This window comes from Anastrepha obliqua, chromosome 3, assembly GCF_027943255.1.
Source record: "Anastrepha obliqua isolate idAnaObli1 chromosome 3, idAnaObli1_1.0, whole genome shotgun sequence".
NCBI classification, from domain to species: domain Eukaryota; kingdom Metazoa; phylum Arthropoda; class Insecta; order Diptera; family Tephritidae; genus Anastrepha; species Anastrepha obliqua.
The window spans coordinates 30,128,001-30,147,180 of NC_072894.1; the positions used below are offsets into that span (position 1 = coordinate 30,128,001).

At 37.1% G+C, this 19,180-nt stretch overlaps 1 protein-coding gene across 1 annotated transcript in view; it reads left to right on the forward strand.

Annotated features, from left to right (window-relative positions):
* The window catches only part of LOC129241904 (neuropeptides capa receptor), a 134,570-nt gene extending 115,706 nt beyond the window's left edge, over positions 1-18,864 (forward strand). The window contains exons 8-10 of the mRNA XM_054878455.1: positions 3,401-3,593; positions 5,635-5,745; positions 18,043-18,864. Of these exons, the coding sequence (XP_054734430.1) occupies positions 3,401-3,593; positions 5,635-5,745; positions 18,043-18,186 (448 nt within the window). The 3' untranslated portion in view covers positions 18,187-18,864. The remainder of the gene's footprint in view (positions 1-3,400; positions 3,594-5,634; positions 5,746-18,042) is intronic.
* Positions 18,865-19,180: the final 316 nt, after the last annotated feature.

Sequence of the window (19,180 nt, forward strand, 5' to 3'; positions counted from 1 at the left end):
TCATTATTGTACACAAACCCGCATTTGTAGTTTATATCTGCTTGCATTGAAATATGGGAAATGTTAACAAATTTGAATGTTGTAGCAAAATATTAGTGCGGAGAAAAAGAAATCCATTATTTTTGGGTAAATTTCAAAACTTTATTTAAGCTGCTTCGAATTGTCCGATTTGGCTCAAATATGCACCGTTTTGTTGTATAATTTGTTCCTATTTTAAGGTCAGGAAGGTTCTTTTGTGTCTTTGGTGGGACTTGGCCGGTTCTACTGAACCGATTTTGATTAAATAAAATTTAAATGACGTAGAATTGATGTCGTTATCGTGGGAAATGCGAGTACTCGAAAAAAAATGTGGAAAATGTTCTATTTTTTTCGGACCTTTAAGGTCAAAAAAAGGGTAAAAAAACAGTTTTTTATCTTTGAACGTCCACCATGTTCTCAAATTTTTTTTTTAAGATCGTAGTTCACACGATAACGACATTCGTACTGAACAAGAACCTTTTTATCTTGTTGATTTCAGACAGCTGTGAGTGACTGAATCCGTACCGCCATACCTTTGACGTGACAACTTTTTGGGCAAACCTCTTCTGACCGAAAACCTTTTTATTTTTTAACCATAGATCAAGAAATAAAATGTTGAAAACGAAAATAAAAATATTTTTTGCTTTCCTTTTTCACCCTTTTAAATATACACCCAAAAACCACCATTTGAAATGAGGCGATGGACTTAAAGGTAACTTTATAATGCATGTCTCGCAGAAGACTGGGCGAAAAACTCTAGCAATCCATTTTCACAATCTTCTCTTCATATCAATTTCTTATCACTCAGGAAGTTTTGTAATGAGCGCAAAAGGTGGTAATCGCTTGATGCCAGGTCCGGACTATTTGGTGGGTATATCAAAACTTCCCAACCAAGCTCCCGGAGTTTTTGGCTAGTCACTACAGACGAGTATGGCATTGCGTTGTCCTGATGGAACACAATACCTCTTCTGTTGGCCAATTATCGCCATTTCTGGCCAATCGCTAGCTTCAAGTGGTCCAGTTGTTGACAGTAGAAATATTAATTTAGTATTCGGCTATACGTAAGCAACTCATTATAAATGATTCCTTGCAAGCCCGACTAAAGACACAAAAGAACCTTCTTGGCCGTTTGTACTGGTTTGACCACCATTTGATCTATTCCATCGCACTTTTACCACGATCGTTTTCACTCAATACTGTCGTATGTGACCCACTTCTCATCACCAAGTACCATCCCTTCAAGAAATCGGTCGATTTCATTCCGTTTGACCAAGGCTTCGCATATGGAAATTCGATCCATCATGTTTTTTGTTGTTAATTCGTGTGTCACCCAAGCATCAAACTTCTTTTCGAATCCAGCTTTGCGCAAAAGGTTTAAAACTGGTTTATGGCCGATTTTTAGCTTCTGGGCGACATTTACGTCGACGAACCTGCCTGTGCGAGGTCCATCCTTACATCAAAAATGCCTGAACGGAATCCACTAAGCCAAAATTCCATGTAATTTGCTGTATCCGCACCATTAACGGCATCTACAATTTCCCCGGCCTAGCTTTCATTTTTGTCTTTCAAAGAAAAAACTGTAAAAAGTACCGAATTTTCTCTTTGTGGCCTTGGCTTCCATTGTTAACATCCTGTAACTCATAATTGAATGGAGCCAACAGCAAAACATTTTTTTTAGTGTGAAATGTCACCTTGGCAACGAGCATAAACTTTAAATTGTTCGATCGATACTTTACGAGACATCGATCACTACAGCCATCTATCGCAAAAATAATGGATTTAAGTTCTTTCTCAATATTTCATGTACAATAGTTTTTGGAAGTTTTAGAGCAGCCGCTGTATTGTGCGTGGACTAAGGCGAATTATCGTGTAAATTTGCAGCGATGAATTCAATATTTTCGTTTGTTCTCGATATCTGGCTGGCCCTACTGAGCAGTTGCACACGAATGATTGACCCTGAAATAGGCTTCGATTGCACACGAATAACGTATCTAGCTCGGCCCCTTCGCCGACGATACGATCAGAGAATCAGAAAAAACTTTAAATTTAAAACTTAATTCTGCCAGTGAACGCCAGATACTAATCGATGTTGAAAGTCGTTGGCGGCGTCTGTAAAATCTGTTGTTTATAATACAAAATTGAGATTTCAAGTTACTCGAATGTGCACTACGTGGAAATAATAAAATTATATTTATAACGATTGAAGAGTACGGAGGTGAGAGAAATGAACCTTTAGACTTTTTCTTGTAAATTTTTATGAAGTCACAAATCTATACCGAGGAATTAAGTGCAAGCGATTGGTGACCTCAAAGTCAACATAATCCCCAAATTTGATCGCATCCGAACACCTGAGTTATAGAAAATTCGGGCTCTTGCTTCCGTGCTACTGTGTAAAAATGCAGCACAAAAGCGCACATGGAAATTTTAAAGAGGCAAAAATTTTCGTATCCACTTTATTAAAAAAAACTAAAATAACAAATTTTAACAATTTTTTTATAGGCGAATCTCTTCAAGGTGGTCACATTCGAGCAACAACACACATTTTTAAATTAGTACTATCTAGGGAAGGAGAATAAAATATTAAAATAAATGGCAAATAGACAAATTTATTTTGTCGTACACTCACAACACAACAACAACTTTCCGTCATTCCGTCTTACTGACATTTCAAAATTAGATGCGAGTGGACGAACAAGCAATCAACTACTCTATGTAATTACATCACCGTCTATAGATTCAGCTTTTTTGTTGTTTTTGAAGCCAGCATCCTGCTATCGGCTCATTTTCTAATTAGCTAGCTAGCTTTCGCATGTTGTGAGAAACGCATTGCCCCTTAAAAATTCACAACAAAAAAAAAATTAACCTTAAACACACACTTTTTTTTCTCTTTTTATGGGCATCAGTTTTTCAATATTCGCAAATAGAAATTAACAGAGGAAATTAAATAACTACTATTGATTTGCAAACATTTTACGAGTATACCGAATTTCCGGAAAAGTGCATTTTTTCAATTAGAATTCATTTGCAATTTTCAAAGCGTTCGCGGCGCGGGAAAATGTCAAATAAAAAACGAGGAGTCAGTTCTCATTTTGCTCATTATAAATATGTATGTGTGTACGTATGCGAAATAGCGAAAAAGTATACGAAAAATCAAATATTGAATGAGGCTTTCTGAAATTCTAGAATCAAGGTACTGCACACAGATTTATGTGAACACATACATACATACATAAGTATATATATATATATATATGTATATGTGGCAACGCTGAACTTTTAAATAACAACCACAACAATACTAACAAATTGCTCTTCTACTCTACTTTTTTCTTCTTTAACTCCTCGCATAAAATACGAATTCAATGGTCACATGGAAATAAAGTACCATCAATCCCATACTGTACAATGTGATGTCGCATCGCTACCGGGTGGCTTTTAAGGACATACTTTGGGGCAAACGAAAGAGCGCATACTACAGAAATGGCTTCACCAAAGACCAGTCCAGCTTCCGAGAGACGACGATGGCATCCAGCTTAGGTGTCGGCAGCAATAGTGCATACGATCGAGTGCATTCAGTAAGTAGATGAATTTGTATAAATATAAAATATAAAAGTGCACATACAGGTAAATCGAATATTTTAGGTGAGTAAAGGGTGATCAATTTAGAGGTATCGGATTTTGAATTGAAATAAAACAAAGAAAACTCAAACTGATTGGGCAGTCTTTATTATTTTTGTGTAGACCCATTCACGACACATATTTTTTAAAGAAAATCCATAATCCCATTCACAAGTTGGCCACAACTGCGCCGTAATTCGGGCATCCGTAAACACCAATTTTGAATGATTTACGACGAAATGAATAATTTTCTCGCCATTGAAGAAATAAGGGCCGATGATTCGTCTAGCCCATAGGCGGCAGCAAACGATTGTTTTCAATAGATGTGATAGCTGATCTTGAATGGTCCAAATACTGCAATTTTGCTTATTGGCGTAGCCATTGAGCCAAAAATTGGCCTCACCGCTGAACAAAAATCCTGTACTGAGCGCACGAGTAATAGAATTGGACGATTTGGTCACGTTGTTGAGGAGTTAGACTTTGAAATATGAATGGTTATTGAAAAAAAATTATGTATTTAGTTTGACAGTGGTCGCACGGGTTCTGTAAAAACCCCTTTTGGTAAAGTACCTCCAATCTGATCATCTTTTATATAGAATTATGTAAATAGGATTTGAGAGCTTATATTAGGAGTATTCATTTAACCGCTTAAACGCCACGCAAAAGTGGTTTACCTACGAGCTCGTGAAAAAGCTGTCACTGTTGACAGTTATATTTTCGAGAGAAAGATTCTGCGGAAGATTTTTGGATCTCTGCACGTTGGTGACGGCGAATATCGCAGGTGATGGAACGATGAGCTGTATGCGCTTTACGACGCCATAGACATAGTCCAGCGAATAAAGATCCAGCGGCTACGTTGGCTGGGTTATGTCGTCCGAATGGATACAAACGCTCCGGCTCTAAGAGTATTCAATGTGGTACCAGCTGGGGGTAGTAGAGGAAGAAGAAGGCCTGCTCTGCGTTGGAAAAATCAGGTGGAGAAAGACTTGGCTTCACTTAGTGTGTCCAACTGGCGCCGGTTAGCAAGAGAAAGCAAATAATAGAAGTTAATTCGACTTTTTTTTCAAATTTTTTTTTTTATTGTAACATATTTCATTCATTATCCTTTGCGTCGAGTTCCACCAGCACATTTCGAAAAGAGCACCGTCTCTACTAGATCGTTGTTGTGCATTCGCTCAACGTGTCCGCTGAACATTAGTGCGTTTCACTACATCGATGCGAACGCGCAGCTCATGGTTCCATTTTATTTGGTATGTATTTATTATTCACGCAAACTGGACCATACTGGACCTTGTGAAGTAAGACCAGGAGGATAAGTGATTTATAGAGCATTTTTGCGTGCGTCGAGAGGGAGCTCTGCTTCTCATTTGCTTACCGAACCCCAAGCAGCACCTGTCGGCAAAAGTTATTCTTCGCTGGATCTCTTGAATGATATTGCTGTTGGTGTTAATGCTGGATCCTAGGTAAACAAAGTCCTTAACTATGTCGAACTCCGATATGGGTAGACTTTTCGGTTGTTAACACAAGATCCTTGCACTAACTGTCCGCTAACTAATGCCAAAAATGTTGATATCATCAGCCTTCATTAAGAGCTGTAAAGCACTTTTGCAAATCCAAAAACAAAAGTAATGATTAGCAGCGATTTGTTACTTTTTCACTATTTCGGCAATTACGAGTTATAGAGCATTTCTGTCAGGCACAAAAGACTATAAACAATAACGAAGTTGTCGGGTAGAGAATAAAATATTAGCTATCAAGTGGACTAAATTAAATACATTTCGAACGAATTATCCAGGCTCCGTACTTTTTACCAATTATTGCAATTTTCAACTTATATAACCCGCGAACTATCGCGTTTCCACTTTACTGCATAAAACCTTTTCAAAAGCGCAAGTGTTGTATATTTTATTATTTAATTCTTCTTTCACTCTATTTCTTGTCATTGTAATTATGCTTTTCTCCAAAGTAATGCCATTTTAATTTCATCTATATTTTTAGATACGAGCGCATTCAATGCGTCATGCGAATAATATCAATGATCGTAATTCGGTTAAATCCAAAGCTGCGCTATGGAAGAAGGAAGCAGACTACACGATGCCACTAAAGGCGGTGAGTATCAAAGAATAAGCCCCGCTTAATTATTTTCGATCTTACATCTTATTGAGTCTATGCAACTACAAGAAAGAAAATATTCGCCAATTATACCAACACTATAAATAATTTGTAAACACTAATATAAAAAACGGATTGTATTATTGTACGAGTATATGAAGCCAAACAACGCCACACTCATGCTTACACGTCTAAATCAAAGGCAGGCATACAACATTCCGACGCCACACAGTGCGGATTTTTTACCAATTTTAATTATTTTTATCTTAAAATGCTCGTAAATGATTTTCGAAGAGATTGTCTAGGCCCAAATCAAGTCGGGATTTCAAAAAGTATGCACCTTTTTGGAGCTGCTGTGCCCGAATTCATTGTAAATTTGTCGTTGCAGGGTCAAATTGAAGGTCAGTTCAAGGTCAAACACAGAATGTACACCGGAAAATTAAAAAAAAAAATTGAATATGTATATGTTTTTAGAGTTGTTGAGTCCGAATTCGGTATCAGTTTGTCCTTGCGGGGTCAAATTGAAGGTAAATTCAAGGTCAAACATAGAATATTCACCGGAAAATTAAAAACAAAATTGAGATAAGTCTTTTTGGGCCTGTTGAGTCCGAATTCATTGACAATTTGTTCTTGCCGGGTCAAATTAAAGGTCAGTTCAAGGTCAAATATAAAATAGTCACCTGAAAATTTTCAAAAAATTGGTATATACGTTTTTGGAGTTGCTGAGTCCGAATACGTTGTTAGTTTGTCCTTGCGAGGTCAAATTGAACGAATTAAGGTGAAACTGATTTTAAATATGAAAGTCAGCTAAAGTTTTGGACAAAATTCACATTTTCTTTTAAAAATAGAATGCGTTTAAGTATATTTTAGGACAACCTTTTATTTGTTCCCGTTCCGCGGTCAGATTTCCCTCTATAAGAGTGAATAAATTCTAGATTTGCCTTGAAAAAACTTAGTTTTTAAGTATTTAGATATTTGGGGGATGATTAGTGGGACGGTAGATATGACAAACTGATTTTGCTGCAGGACAACGCCAGACCACACGTTGGGAAATCACATTGAATTGCGAGTTCTTTCCCCACCCGCCGCATTCCCCAGACATGGCACCTTCGGATTACCATCTGTTCCAATCAATGCAGTCAGCTCTTATTGGAGAGCGGTTCACTTCTTACGAGATCATCGCAAACTGGGTCAATGAATGGATCCGGTCAAAAGAATTCGAATTTTTCCGTATGTTGCCTGAAAGATGGAGTGAAGTTGTAGCTTCTAATGGCACATACTTCATATAATATCATGTATTATTTAATTGTTTAAATAATTCGTAACTTTAGCTAAGAAAGGAAGGAAACTTATTCCTATGCCCAATATTTATGTACACCACTATTCACCAACGCTTAATAAAACGAAGGGGGCCCAAAACTTTTGAAAGGCCTATGAGAAATTTCAGCTAGTACTTTTTCTCAAGAAATAATAAGTTAGAGCTGTTGGTGTGCAGGAACTTTTTTTAGATATTAATAAAATTTCGGTAGGATGATTAACTCGTACTTTGAATGCTGTAACATCTGGAACTTATAGTCGTGGGATTGTGCCTAGATCTGCAGAGAAAAGAGAAGAAATGAAGGTAAAAGCTGTACGAGAACATATTTTAAATTTTCCAGCAAATTTGAGAATCGCTACACCAGAGCTCGTCACTCTCGTGGTCGAAAATACTTGAGCCCTGATTTAAATATTTTTAAAATGTATAGATGTGTAGAGCGAACTTCGCAGTCGTATTTGTTTCACCGAAATCTGTAGAGTCAGCAAAAAGTATACTAAAAAATATCACGTGCGAATCTGTTTCTTGGTTGATGTGATTTTTGAAACATGAACCTGAAAAAATTTTCTACAAAACCCCTATAGATGATTCTAAATTCCACGTTTTTGATTTTTCACCTAAAAAGGAAATACCAAAAATAGACGGAAATGTTGGGCTACTTTCATTATGTGTTTACTACCATACGAAAATGTAGAAACTAAAGAAAGGATCTTACAAGCTCGAATGATCCAAATGAACCACATTTTAAAATAATTAATAAGTCAATAATAACTTATTTCATCAATTTATTGTTTCAAATAAAACTCTAAACAAGAAATATATGATAGAGACCTCTTTCATAAATATGGGAAAATATATAGAAATTCATTTATTTAATATTCTATTGTAGTGTACAACAGAATGGGCTGAGTTTATCCAACATCAACGTCGTTAGTTAAGTTAAGTCAAGGTAAATAAGTAAACGAAATTGAGGTAAAATAGATTAAATGAAAAGGTAATAAATAAGTAAGCGAAAAATAATAATCCACAATTTCCAAAAGGAAATCCAATTTTCGCTCGAGATTTTCTCATTTGACAATCCTAGAAGTCAAAGTAAAGGAAACTAAAGGCAGCGCGATGTTTTTTTGCCTAAAAGCATTTAATAACTTAATTCCTTAAGCAGTTTTGCATGCACTTAACAACGCAATTACGCCTCTTTTACACATATGTACATACAAAACATACATATGTATATAGGCCAGTGCATACACATAATTTACACTTACTTTGCTAAAAGCTTTTCGGATAAGCTGCTTTTCTGCCACTTTTAGGAGTCACAATTAACAGCCGCTCCGTGTGACTTCTGACTTTTTTTCTTTAACTATGCAGTCAGAACTAAAATTTAACTCAAATCCGATTTAAAATTTTGTGGAGAAAAATTTTGTTTTCGAAAAAATGCTTACGTAAGATAAGACAATTAGAAAAATTAGATTGAAAAATAAGAATGTACGAAGTCCATATAAAGGGTTTCGCAAACAGAGGTGATTTTGATATTCAAAGAAAAATGCTATGTTTTAATATATTAAATGATCGGATGTTTATTTCATTATAAAGAGGAAGGTATGCCATTAATAATGGAAAATAACATCAGGAAAATGACCACCATGACCACGCTTACAGGACAATATCCTTTTCATGAAATTTTCCATAACCGAATTGCAAAGTGACTGCCCTATGTCCTCGATAGCCTCACGAATTCCATCTTTGACATCTTTGAGGTCTTGAATCGACCCTCGGCTGTTGGCGCAGACCTTCTCTTTCACGGGGACTCAAAGGTGTTAAATCACAAGATCTCGGTGGGCAATTGTGATCACCTCTTCGAGAGATAACATGGTCCGGAAACTTTTCCCGTAAAAGATCAATGGTTTCGTTGCTTGTGTGGCACGTAGTGCCGTCTTATTGAAAATAAACGCTGTTCAGATCTATTCCGGCCATAAAACATCGTTAATCATCTCTCGATAGCGCAATCCATTCACCAATAACACGTGTTATTCGAAATTATTTATTCAAAATCGTCCCCTCTCACCTCGATACTCTATTTTGCGCGATTTAAAAGCTTTTCGAGAGAGAGTTTCAGGTCATTGACCGGAATGTCATTCAGGATGTCGGTAAAAGCTTTTTGGATGGCTTCTACGGACGCAAACAGCTTTTCTTTCATGGCCAAATGCAATTTTCCGAATAGCTAGAAGTCACAGGGAGCCATATCAGGCGAATGCGGTGAGTGATTGATGGTTTAAATGCGATTTCTAGTCAAAACATCAATCACAAGAGTAGATCAATGAGATGGTGCTTTATCATGCAATAAGCGCCAGCTTCCTCCTTCGCGGTATTCAGGGTGAATTCGATGAATGCGATTCAACAAACATTGACGGTTTGGCCCGTTGGCATGAACTCCTTGCGGACAATTCCCCCGGAATCGTAAGAACAAATAAGCATCGACTTAATGTTTGACTTTTCCAAACGCGATTTTTTGGGTGGTGGTTCGTCTGGGGCCTTCCATTCGGCACTTTGACGCTTAGTTTCAGATTCTTGTTGGAAACACTACGTTTCATCACTAGTTACAATGTTTTAAAGGAAGCTCTCGTCTTTTCTCGCCTCTCTAATGAGATCTTCCGAATGTTAAATTCTGCGCAATTTTCGGTCCTCAGTTTACTTGTGCGGAATGAAACGTACACATACCTTTCGAAAGCCCAAATGATGAGTTAAAATGCAAAGGATGTTTTAGAGATATTCAACTCCGATTCCATGAATTTCAACTATGATTTCGGTTCATTTTTGATAAATTTACGAACAATTGAGAAGGAGTTTTCGGTGATTACTGATTTTGGGGGGCCCGTATGTTCATTGTAATTAATGTCCCCACACCCATCTCTGAAAGGTGTAAACCACTCATGAACTCTGGCACGAGATAGACAATCATCGGCATAAACTTTTTTCATCAATTCAAATGTATCGGTAAACTTTTTAACGATTTTAAAACCAAATTTGATATTAGCTGTTTGTTCGAAATTCATTTTTTGTCCGATGACCCAAACACACTAACACCTTGTACGCAATAACTTCACTTCCACTGAACCGAATGTCACCAAGCTGTCACTGGAAGTCAGCTATGGATGTAACTTCCAACGCACTAACTCATTAAAAATATGGCGCCATCAAAAATATTTTTAGGACGCCAGTATTGTTTATTTTGGACTTCCCCTTGTATATCGAACGCGTGTAAATATTGGGTCTTTATCATACAGGTAATTTCTTCTTTAGATAAGCTCTGTATGCTTAACAGTTTCCACCAGCCCAAATAATATGTATAACCATTTGGTTAATGCAGTTCTTTGCACTCTCTCTATTTTATTTGAATGAGTTTCGTGGGAAGGATTCCAAGTTATGCAACAATAATGTATGAGACTGCGTAACAACGAAACATACAGCGCTTTTAAAGTCATTACTTACTTGATTAAAGAGATTAAAGCCGAATGCGACTATGCTTTGCGCAAGCCTTTTCCAATTTGTTACACCAAGCGATGATAGGGTTCCGTCTACATGGTTCTTCCTTCGGAGTCATGGGCTTCTCCTAGGTCATTGCCCTAACCTTCTTTGCTGGAGCTTCTGCATCCACACGCTCGATGGATATAGTGAAGCGCATCGCCCTGGCTGGGCTCATACAGCTCGTGTTTCTTTCGGCGGTAGTAGTTATCGCCAACAGGAAGAGGACCGAAGATTTTCCGAAGTATCGTTCTCTCGAATTTCCCACCAAGAGCGACTACATCAGTCTGTGGCACAGCGTCACGGGTAAGATGAGCGTCGTGTAGAGTGTTAGTTTCGTCGAGCGAGACAGGCCTCATCTAAATATTTGCTTACTGAGACCATAGTAACACTTATTAGGAAGCATTATACGCCAGTTTATCTCAAGGCTGACATCGTTTATTGTTAGGGCGATGCCAAGATATATAAATTTATTGGCAATTTCGAAACTATAAGTACCCGCTGAAATGCTGGATTTATAACGCCTGTATCTTCTCTAGTGGAGCATATGCTTCATCTTGATGCTTTTCCAGGACTTAGCTTAGTTTAAAGATCTGGTAGATGGTGTCCTTTCCAGGTCTAAAATCACACTGATAAGATCCAATCAGTAACTTAGCATATGCCTTTAGTCTTTCAGACAAACGCTCGACAGAACCTTATATGAGATGGCGATTAGACTGTTATTAGAACAGAGAAATCTTCGGATTTCCTACGAATAGACTCAATCATTGAAAATGCCTTAGACACACTATGGTCCACATGCTCCACAAAAGTTCGTTTCCAATCGAAAAAGGAAAATATATACGGAATGTTTTTCTAGCGGGATGAGAACTATCGACATAGATAACTATGGTTTGACAGCTGAGAATGATAAACTGTGCTGAAATTTCTGTTCATTAAGGATTGGGAAGCGAGCAAGAATCGTTTAACCCCAGAAAAAACCCCATTAGTTACTGAATTTTTCGTTTTAAAGAGTGAAGTAATGATATTTTATTAATAACTCAGTATATAAATGAAAGGAATTAGTGAAAGCAAACATTAATATTTGGTAGGTCCACCTTTTGCTTTGATAACGGCAGTAATCTTCTGGGGCATGCTGCGTACAAGCTTTGTACATTCGTCAGTATGAGTATTTATGACGCTCCCCTCGTCAGTTAAAGTATTTTTCAAGGCGGTTTGCGATTTTATGATGTGTTCCTTTATATTACGTTTTAAAAAAGTCCACATGTGCTCTATTGAGCTTAAATCTGGGGACTGCGCTTGACAATCCAGCAAAACAAGGTTATTGTCTCTAAAACAACGCATCGCAGTCGCTAAATTGCGATTTAGGGGCTTAACCCACCGTTGAACACCCGGGTCTGGCCATTCTTTTTCGACTTTAGTCGTGAATTTAACATATAATACTTCTATTATAACTAACGACTAGAGCATCCATATAGCTTCCCAAAATTTAATTTTCCATTGATTTATGGATATATAGCATTTTAAAAAGGTTTCTCAAATAGGACGAAAAAAGACCAGACCCGTGTGCCCAATCGAAGGTTTTAAAAAAGCTATCCAACGGAGAGTTAGCAGTGGGCACCAGGCAATTGGAATGGTATTCCTCGGCAACCCGTCGCCTCGCAATTGTCATACCAGGCGTTCCAAATACCTGCAGGAAAGGAAATAAAACCATTTCATAAGATTTGTGTTATTTCTTCGAAATTGAACTAGGGTAAGAAGCTATGGTTGTTGATTTTTTAAAATGATGTAAACTAAATCTCCCTCGAAGTTCGATTCATCAGACCAGAGAACAATCGACGAATGTTCTTCCGTAAAATGTTACTATAGAATTTTCGTTTTTTTCTGAAAGCCACGGCTTTGCATATTTTTAAACCTGTTTCCAGAAGCCTTCTTCTATCGGTTCGAGCACTAACAGATTTTCCAACTTTTTCCCACAGGGCAGCTGCAAGGAGAGAAGAGGAGTTTTTACGTTTCTTGAGAGACTCGCGTATAAGTTTTCGGTCTTCTCGTACATTAGTTAGGCGTTTTCTGCCATTGTTTTATTTATTATAGAGGGATTTTGTCTCCGCAAATCGCTTAATAGCACATTCGACTGCGCACCGCGAACATCCTACCAAATTGTCAATCTCAGCCTGAGATTTCCCTTCCTCACTTGAAACTTTCTCACTCTTTTGTCGTAACAAAGTTCACTCTTTTTAAGCATATCGATAAAAAGAAATTATTTATAACAGCTAAAAATTATTCACACATTGACTACCAAATTTAAATTGCCAAAATATTTTTAAAACATCTTTCCACTTGTAATCTTTCAGACTTTAAACTAAACCAAAAATAATTACTCAAATATTTCTGTACTTTCCATTTCTAAATTTTGAACTATTGAAAGCACATTTGAAGCGAAAAAATGAGAACAATACTGAACTAACAAGCATTGAAACAACAAGCGGTTTTGTTTAGTATCGTGCAGCCGCACTTTATATGTATGTATTTAACAAAAACAAAATCCAGGCAGCTTTGTTTTGAATCATTGCCAATGAAATAGAAACAACAAAACTTGTTCATCCGGAATTAGAATATTGGAATTTCACAAAGAGAAAGCCATAATTTGGCTCGAAGAAAATTGTGGCTACGGCTCATCGAGCGCTCAAAAATAATTACGATGAGACTGTATTTAGTGAACGAATGTGTCTTGAGTGGTAGGAACGCTTCAAGTGCGGTTATTTTGGTTTTGGAAGCCAGAATGGGATTTGATGCTCTAGATTTGATGTGACAAAGTCGGTGTCATATATTACGAACTATTCAAACCGGGTGAAACCATAACAGAAGGAGGTGTAGGACATAATTAATGCGTTCGAAAAACAGGACAAAACTACATATCTTGCAATATTCGACCTAAAAACGCAAAAGGGCTTAATATATACTGAGAAACACTCAATGGGGTCTTATTCCCTTTTGGCTATCATTTGCTTCGATCGATAGGCCATGCATTGGCGGATTAGCATTTTCGCACTTATGAAGAGTCGAAAAATGAATTGCCTCAAAATACGACGAATTCGTTTGGTACGGAACTCTTGCATTATACGAAAATTTAAAAAAAGTGGTAGCGAACGAAAAAGTAATAAAGAGGGTTCAGACAGGGTGACTCGCTGTTTTGTGACTTCTTTAACCTGATGCTAGAAAAGATCGTGGGAGCCGCAGGCACAATTGTTCAGGCACAATTTTTTATAAGAGCATACAATTGTTGGCGTATACCGATGATATTCACATCGTCAGTGCTACTTTGGACTAAGTAGGCAACTAAGTAGTAAGTATTCTCTCGACGAACAAAACTAGAACTCTACATTCTAACGTATGCCGAAGAAACTTGAACGATGACAACATCCGATGAGGTGCCACTTGGAGTGTTCGAGAGAAAGATTTTTGGGCATGGATGCGGTACCAACTGGTGACAGCAGATGAAGAAGTAGGCCTCCTCCGCTTTGGAAGGATCACATGGAGAAGGACTTGCCTTCACTTGGTGTGACCCGTTGGCGCCGATTATATATATAATTGGCGCGTACATCTTTTTTTGGGTGTTTGGCCGAGCTCTTTTTTCTATTTGTGGCGTGCGTCTTGATGGGTGTTCACGTAATAATTCGCCATCTCAGCGCAACACACAAATTTACCAATTTTGTCACCAAATGAAATAGCCTAGTTGATATTACTACATAAGTTTTATAAGGAAATCTATGACTAGCGTAAATTTTTTTATTGGCTTATCGATTACCACTCCATTTGTGCGTTTTGAACTCCACTTAAGTTATTTCCGCAAAGATGTTTTGCTAACTTTAATCAAGGGCAAATCATTTTCTGTGGTCTTTGAGAAGGAACATACAAACATATACATACATGCATGCATATGCATTTTATATATTTATATATGCATTTTATATACTTTTCTATATTTACATATATAAGCACATACGAACATACATTCCAGTTTATTTTCTGCTCCATCAAATTTAATTTTAGCTTTAACTTTGAATCAATAACTCGTGGAGCTTATCACAATGCCCGGCAGCGACAAAAACGGAATGTTCTTTGTGCCATATTTCTTTAATATAATTTGTACAATGAATTTTTTTATCATCTCCCAACCTGCAGTAACTCAAAAATAGCATTCAAGCAAAAAAGTAAAGTAATGAATAAGGGAAGGAGAAATATGTACCAGAAATTAAATTTTAAGCGCTTATAGATGCTTTACAAAACCTAAAAAAATGAGGCAAAAAAATTAATATATAGGGTCCAGTACTCGAAGTGTAACCAACTGTCTGTTAGTTGGTTAAATGACAGTCCAGAGTATTGCTAACAAGCGCGTAAGTAAACGCGAAAAAGAAGCGACTTGAGCGAAATCCCCGACGAAGGGCCAATCAAATGGCAAAAGAACTGAAAATATCTGACCGTAGCATTCGCCGCATACTGAAAAATTATCTCAAAGTCAAGCCTTACAAGATCCAAAACGCGCACGAACTCATACCAAAGCAGCAACAAGTCAGACTTGAGAGAGCGAAGAAGTTGCTTCGCCTGGCCGAAAGCGGTCAATTTCCAAACATTGAGTTTTCTGACGAGAGAATTTTTCAAACTGAGCAATTCGTAAACTCCTAAGACGATAAGGTTTATTCGACCGACCGGCCTGTCGTCAAAGTAAATGCGAAATATTATCAGAAAATTATTCTGCAGGTTGCTTTGAAGCCGCGGGCAGACAAACGTTTCGGTGGCAGAACATGGAAGTTTCAACAGGATTCGGCATCGTCTTACAAAGCTCGAGTGAACCAAGAATGTCTAAAAAACAACGTTCCGAACTTCATAATGTCCACACAATGGCTCTCTAGTTCTCCATACGCGAATCCCATTGATTATTCCCCTGGGATAAATTTGGAGAGCATGGTCCAATTTAAAAGATTCACCAGTCTCGAGGCGCTGAAAATAGCTATTGTCCGCGAGTGTGCTAAAATACCTTCAAGTCACATTCGGGCAGCTTGTGATTCGTTTCTAGACCATCTCAAGGCCAGGTCAAGGCAAAAGGTGGTCATATCGAGCAAAGTTAATTGATTCTTCGTTTTGTGTTATTTTCACACATTTTTATCTTTGAATTGAATAAAAGTAATTTTCCAAACTAAATTTATGGTCTTTTAAATTGGTTACACTGTAAGTAAAAATTTAAAAAAATGTAAGAATTATTTTCATCAAATAAATTGGAAGGTGTAACACTTTGTAAGGGGTGTTCAATTTGGAGATATCGGTTTTGAAATTGAAATAAAAAAGCGGGAATTCAAATTGATTGGGCAATCTTTCTTATTTTTGTGTAGAACCATTCATGACACAATTATTTTTTTGAAGATAATCCCTTTGAAATGTTGGACGCAACTGCGCCGTAAAACGGTCATCCGTAAACAACAGTTTTGAATAACTCGCTGGAGGACTTCGGGCCGTTTCTCGTGACTAACTTTAGTAATGTTGTCTTCCAATACCTCAATCAAAGCTGATTTATCCAAAAAACATTAAAACTTTACATACCTCAAGAAATAAAAGTCCAAGGGTGTGACATCACACGATCTTGGTAGCCAGACCGCTAGTCAGAGGCGAGAGATAAATTTCTCACCGAAACGACGACGCAATAAATCCATTGTTACAGCCAAATGTTGTAAACATCACAGGCTCCAATTTTCGGCATCAAAATGCTGTTTATTATCTGCGATAACGTTCGCCTTTCACTGTAATAATGGCGCCAGCCTCGTCTTTGAAGAATTATGGGCCGATGATTCCTCTATCCCATAGACCGCACTAAACGGATGTTTTCAATAACTGTAATGGCTCTTCTTGAATGGCTTTGAGTTGCTCTTCAGCCCAAATAAGGCATAGCCATTAAGCCAAAAATGGGCCACATCGCAGAACAAAATTCGGTTGACCTGAACGCGCGATGAACACTTTTCTCAGAGCGTCGGTTTTCGTAATGCAATGATTCGATTTGTAAACATTGTTGAGCCGTAAGTTTTTCCATGATGAAATGTCAGTGAATACTGAATGAAATATGTATTAGTAGTAGACAGTAGTCACGTGTGATATGTCAAAAAACCGCTGTTGGAAAAATTACCTATAACCTCAAATTCTGTCTAATAGAGTCGTGACCAGCAAAAAACAAACTTAGAGTTTTGTTATGAAAAGTTTAATTCCTGCTAAATAGGCGTGGTGTCATCTTCGCAGTACGTTAGTTTGTGCAGAAATTCAGTAAGCGTACGTTGTTTTTAAAAATGAACTCCGCGCAGGAAAAACGATTTGAAGCAGTGTTCCTCTGCGTTCCTGTACCCTAAGTATCCTCTGTATTTACAGTCGCAACGTGGCCTTCGTTTGAGCATCGTATTACTGTCGATGAATAGTGAAAGTTGTACACATTTGAAAGATTTTGTAATGGAGTAAATTGAACAAAACCAAATGGAATCAGCTTCGGAAGGCTAGTAAAATACTAGAAATCTTTAGTACATATCAATTCCTCGACACAAAATTTTTAGCTGCAGCAATACGTAGATACATTTTTTATAATTTTTTTTATAAAATTTGAGTTTTCAAACTGTATAGTAATACAACGCCCTCTTATGCTGCTTTGAAACCTATTAAAGGTTACTCAAAAAAGTAATGGTTACATGCATCTTGATTATGTTCTTGAATATACGCTATTTCACGTGAGGGGGTTGCCAATGGGGGTGGAAGGGGGTGGATTTTCAAAATTTTAAGATCAAATTCGTAATCAGCGACCCCGACAACCCCCGAGTAAGAAATTTTGAATCAATTACTTAATTTTTTGAGTTTTGGCCAGCTTTTCGGGAATACAGTTAACGGTATATTTGCAGAAACTAGAAATGAACAATCCACACGTCGAATATTTTTTGGGGTGACTCACACCCTAGTGTGTCTATCGCAGCTTAACCCTGTGTTGGTAAGATTAAAATAGAAAGACATGCATTTGGTATTTTGTCTTGCCCTAATAAAGATACATACGTATAAGCGGCATAATGAGCTTTCGTTTATTTGTGGAATCATTAAATTCGTATTATATCTCTACGAACCAGGTGGAGAAACTTTCTTTTAGGTAGAATTTCTTGCTTTATATACATACCTAAGTACACACATGCATATCTATACACACACATATACAAATACACATACATATACATTATCTGTAATTGGCGCTTAGATCCTTTGTTGGGTGTTCGGCCGAGCTCTCCTACTGATTTTTGGTATCCTTCTTAATGTTCTTTCACAAGTGGAAGTTTTTTATATTAAATATGTACGAATTTAATTCAAATCGAAGCAATTTGTTTCTTCTTATTTGTAAGTATTTAATGCATTTTTTCCTTTTCTTACTTTTATGTCTGAAGGATGCGCCGGAAAACACATTGAAATTTAGCAAAAATGTGGTAGTTATGGTAGACAATGGCGGCACCAATGGACGTCTGAAAGTATTAACCGAAAACGAAGCTGAGGTATCATTGATGACTAAAGATAATGAGACTTGTATTTAAATACATTTCAAACAGACGCAAGAAGACGTATGTATGAATACTAAAGAAACGGCGAATTGATTTGAGGTGCTTTCAATATATGAGTAGATTTGTATTTGTAAGTTAAAAATATTGGCCAAGGGCAAATGGTCTTCAAGCGTCATTACGCAACTTGTAAAGCAACGGAATTTGTTGAAGCAAACAAAACAGGGTACTGTGTAAATGTAAATGCATTTGAAATAATAATTCCTCTTTGTAAAATATAAATTACTGTGCGGCTAAGCATGTACAAGATGGCGCAAAACTAATTATTCGATTTTATTTTTGAATAACTTTTTTATCAAACTAAAAAATAAGAGTTTGGGGAATAGAATTTTTTTTTTAATTTTTACGCGCTCCAGCACTTGTCTATTTGTGTACTACAGCTTTCTAGTTCACGAGTGAAAAAAATGATTGATGTACATCGCCATTTGCAAAAGTTAGGGTGATTAATTTTGCGCCATTTTGTAGCATAATTAAATGATGTCAAATTACGATTCTAGAGCTCTATCCGAAAAATTTGCATTTCATACAACCTCTAAGAGTACTCAACTCATGCTTACTAACATATAATTTTAGATAACCTGCATACTTTCCGTGCTGTCCCGCACTGATACATTCTTAAGGCCAGTTTTTCAGTTGTAGTTTTACCGTACTTAATTAAATTAAACATCCAATTTTGTAAAGTCAATTGTAGTTTATTATTTTAGTAATTCAGATACGATGCGTGCAGCAACCATCATTTAAAAAAAAAATTAATAACGTCATTTGCTGTTTAAAATAAGTAAGTCGGAAGTAAAATCGGCTATTAGGTTAGATAAGGTTAAATGATTGCCGTTGCGTGGAGCCCACTTGAACAAATATTCAAAATTCGTTTGTTCTGAGAAACTCGTTTGTTCAGCGGAAAGGGGAAGGGAGGGAAGAATGGGTGTTGGGATTAGGGAATGATGACCATGCACTTAAGACGACGCCGAAA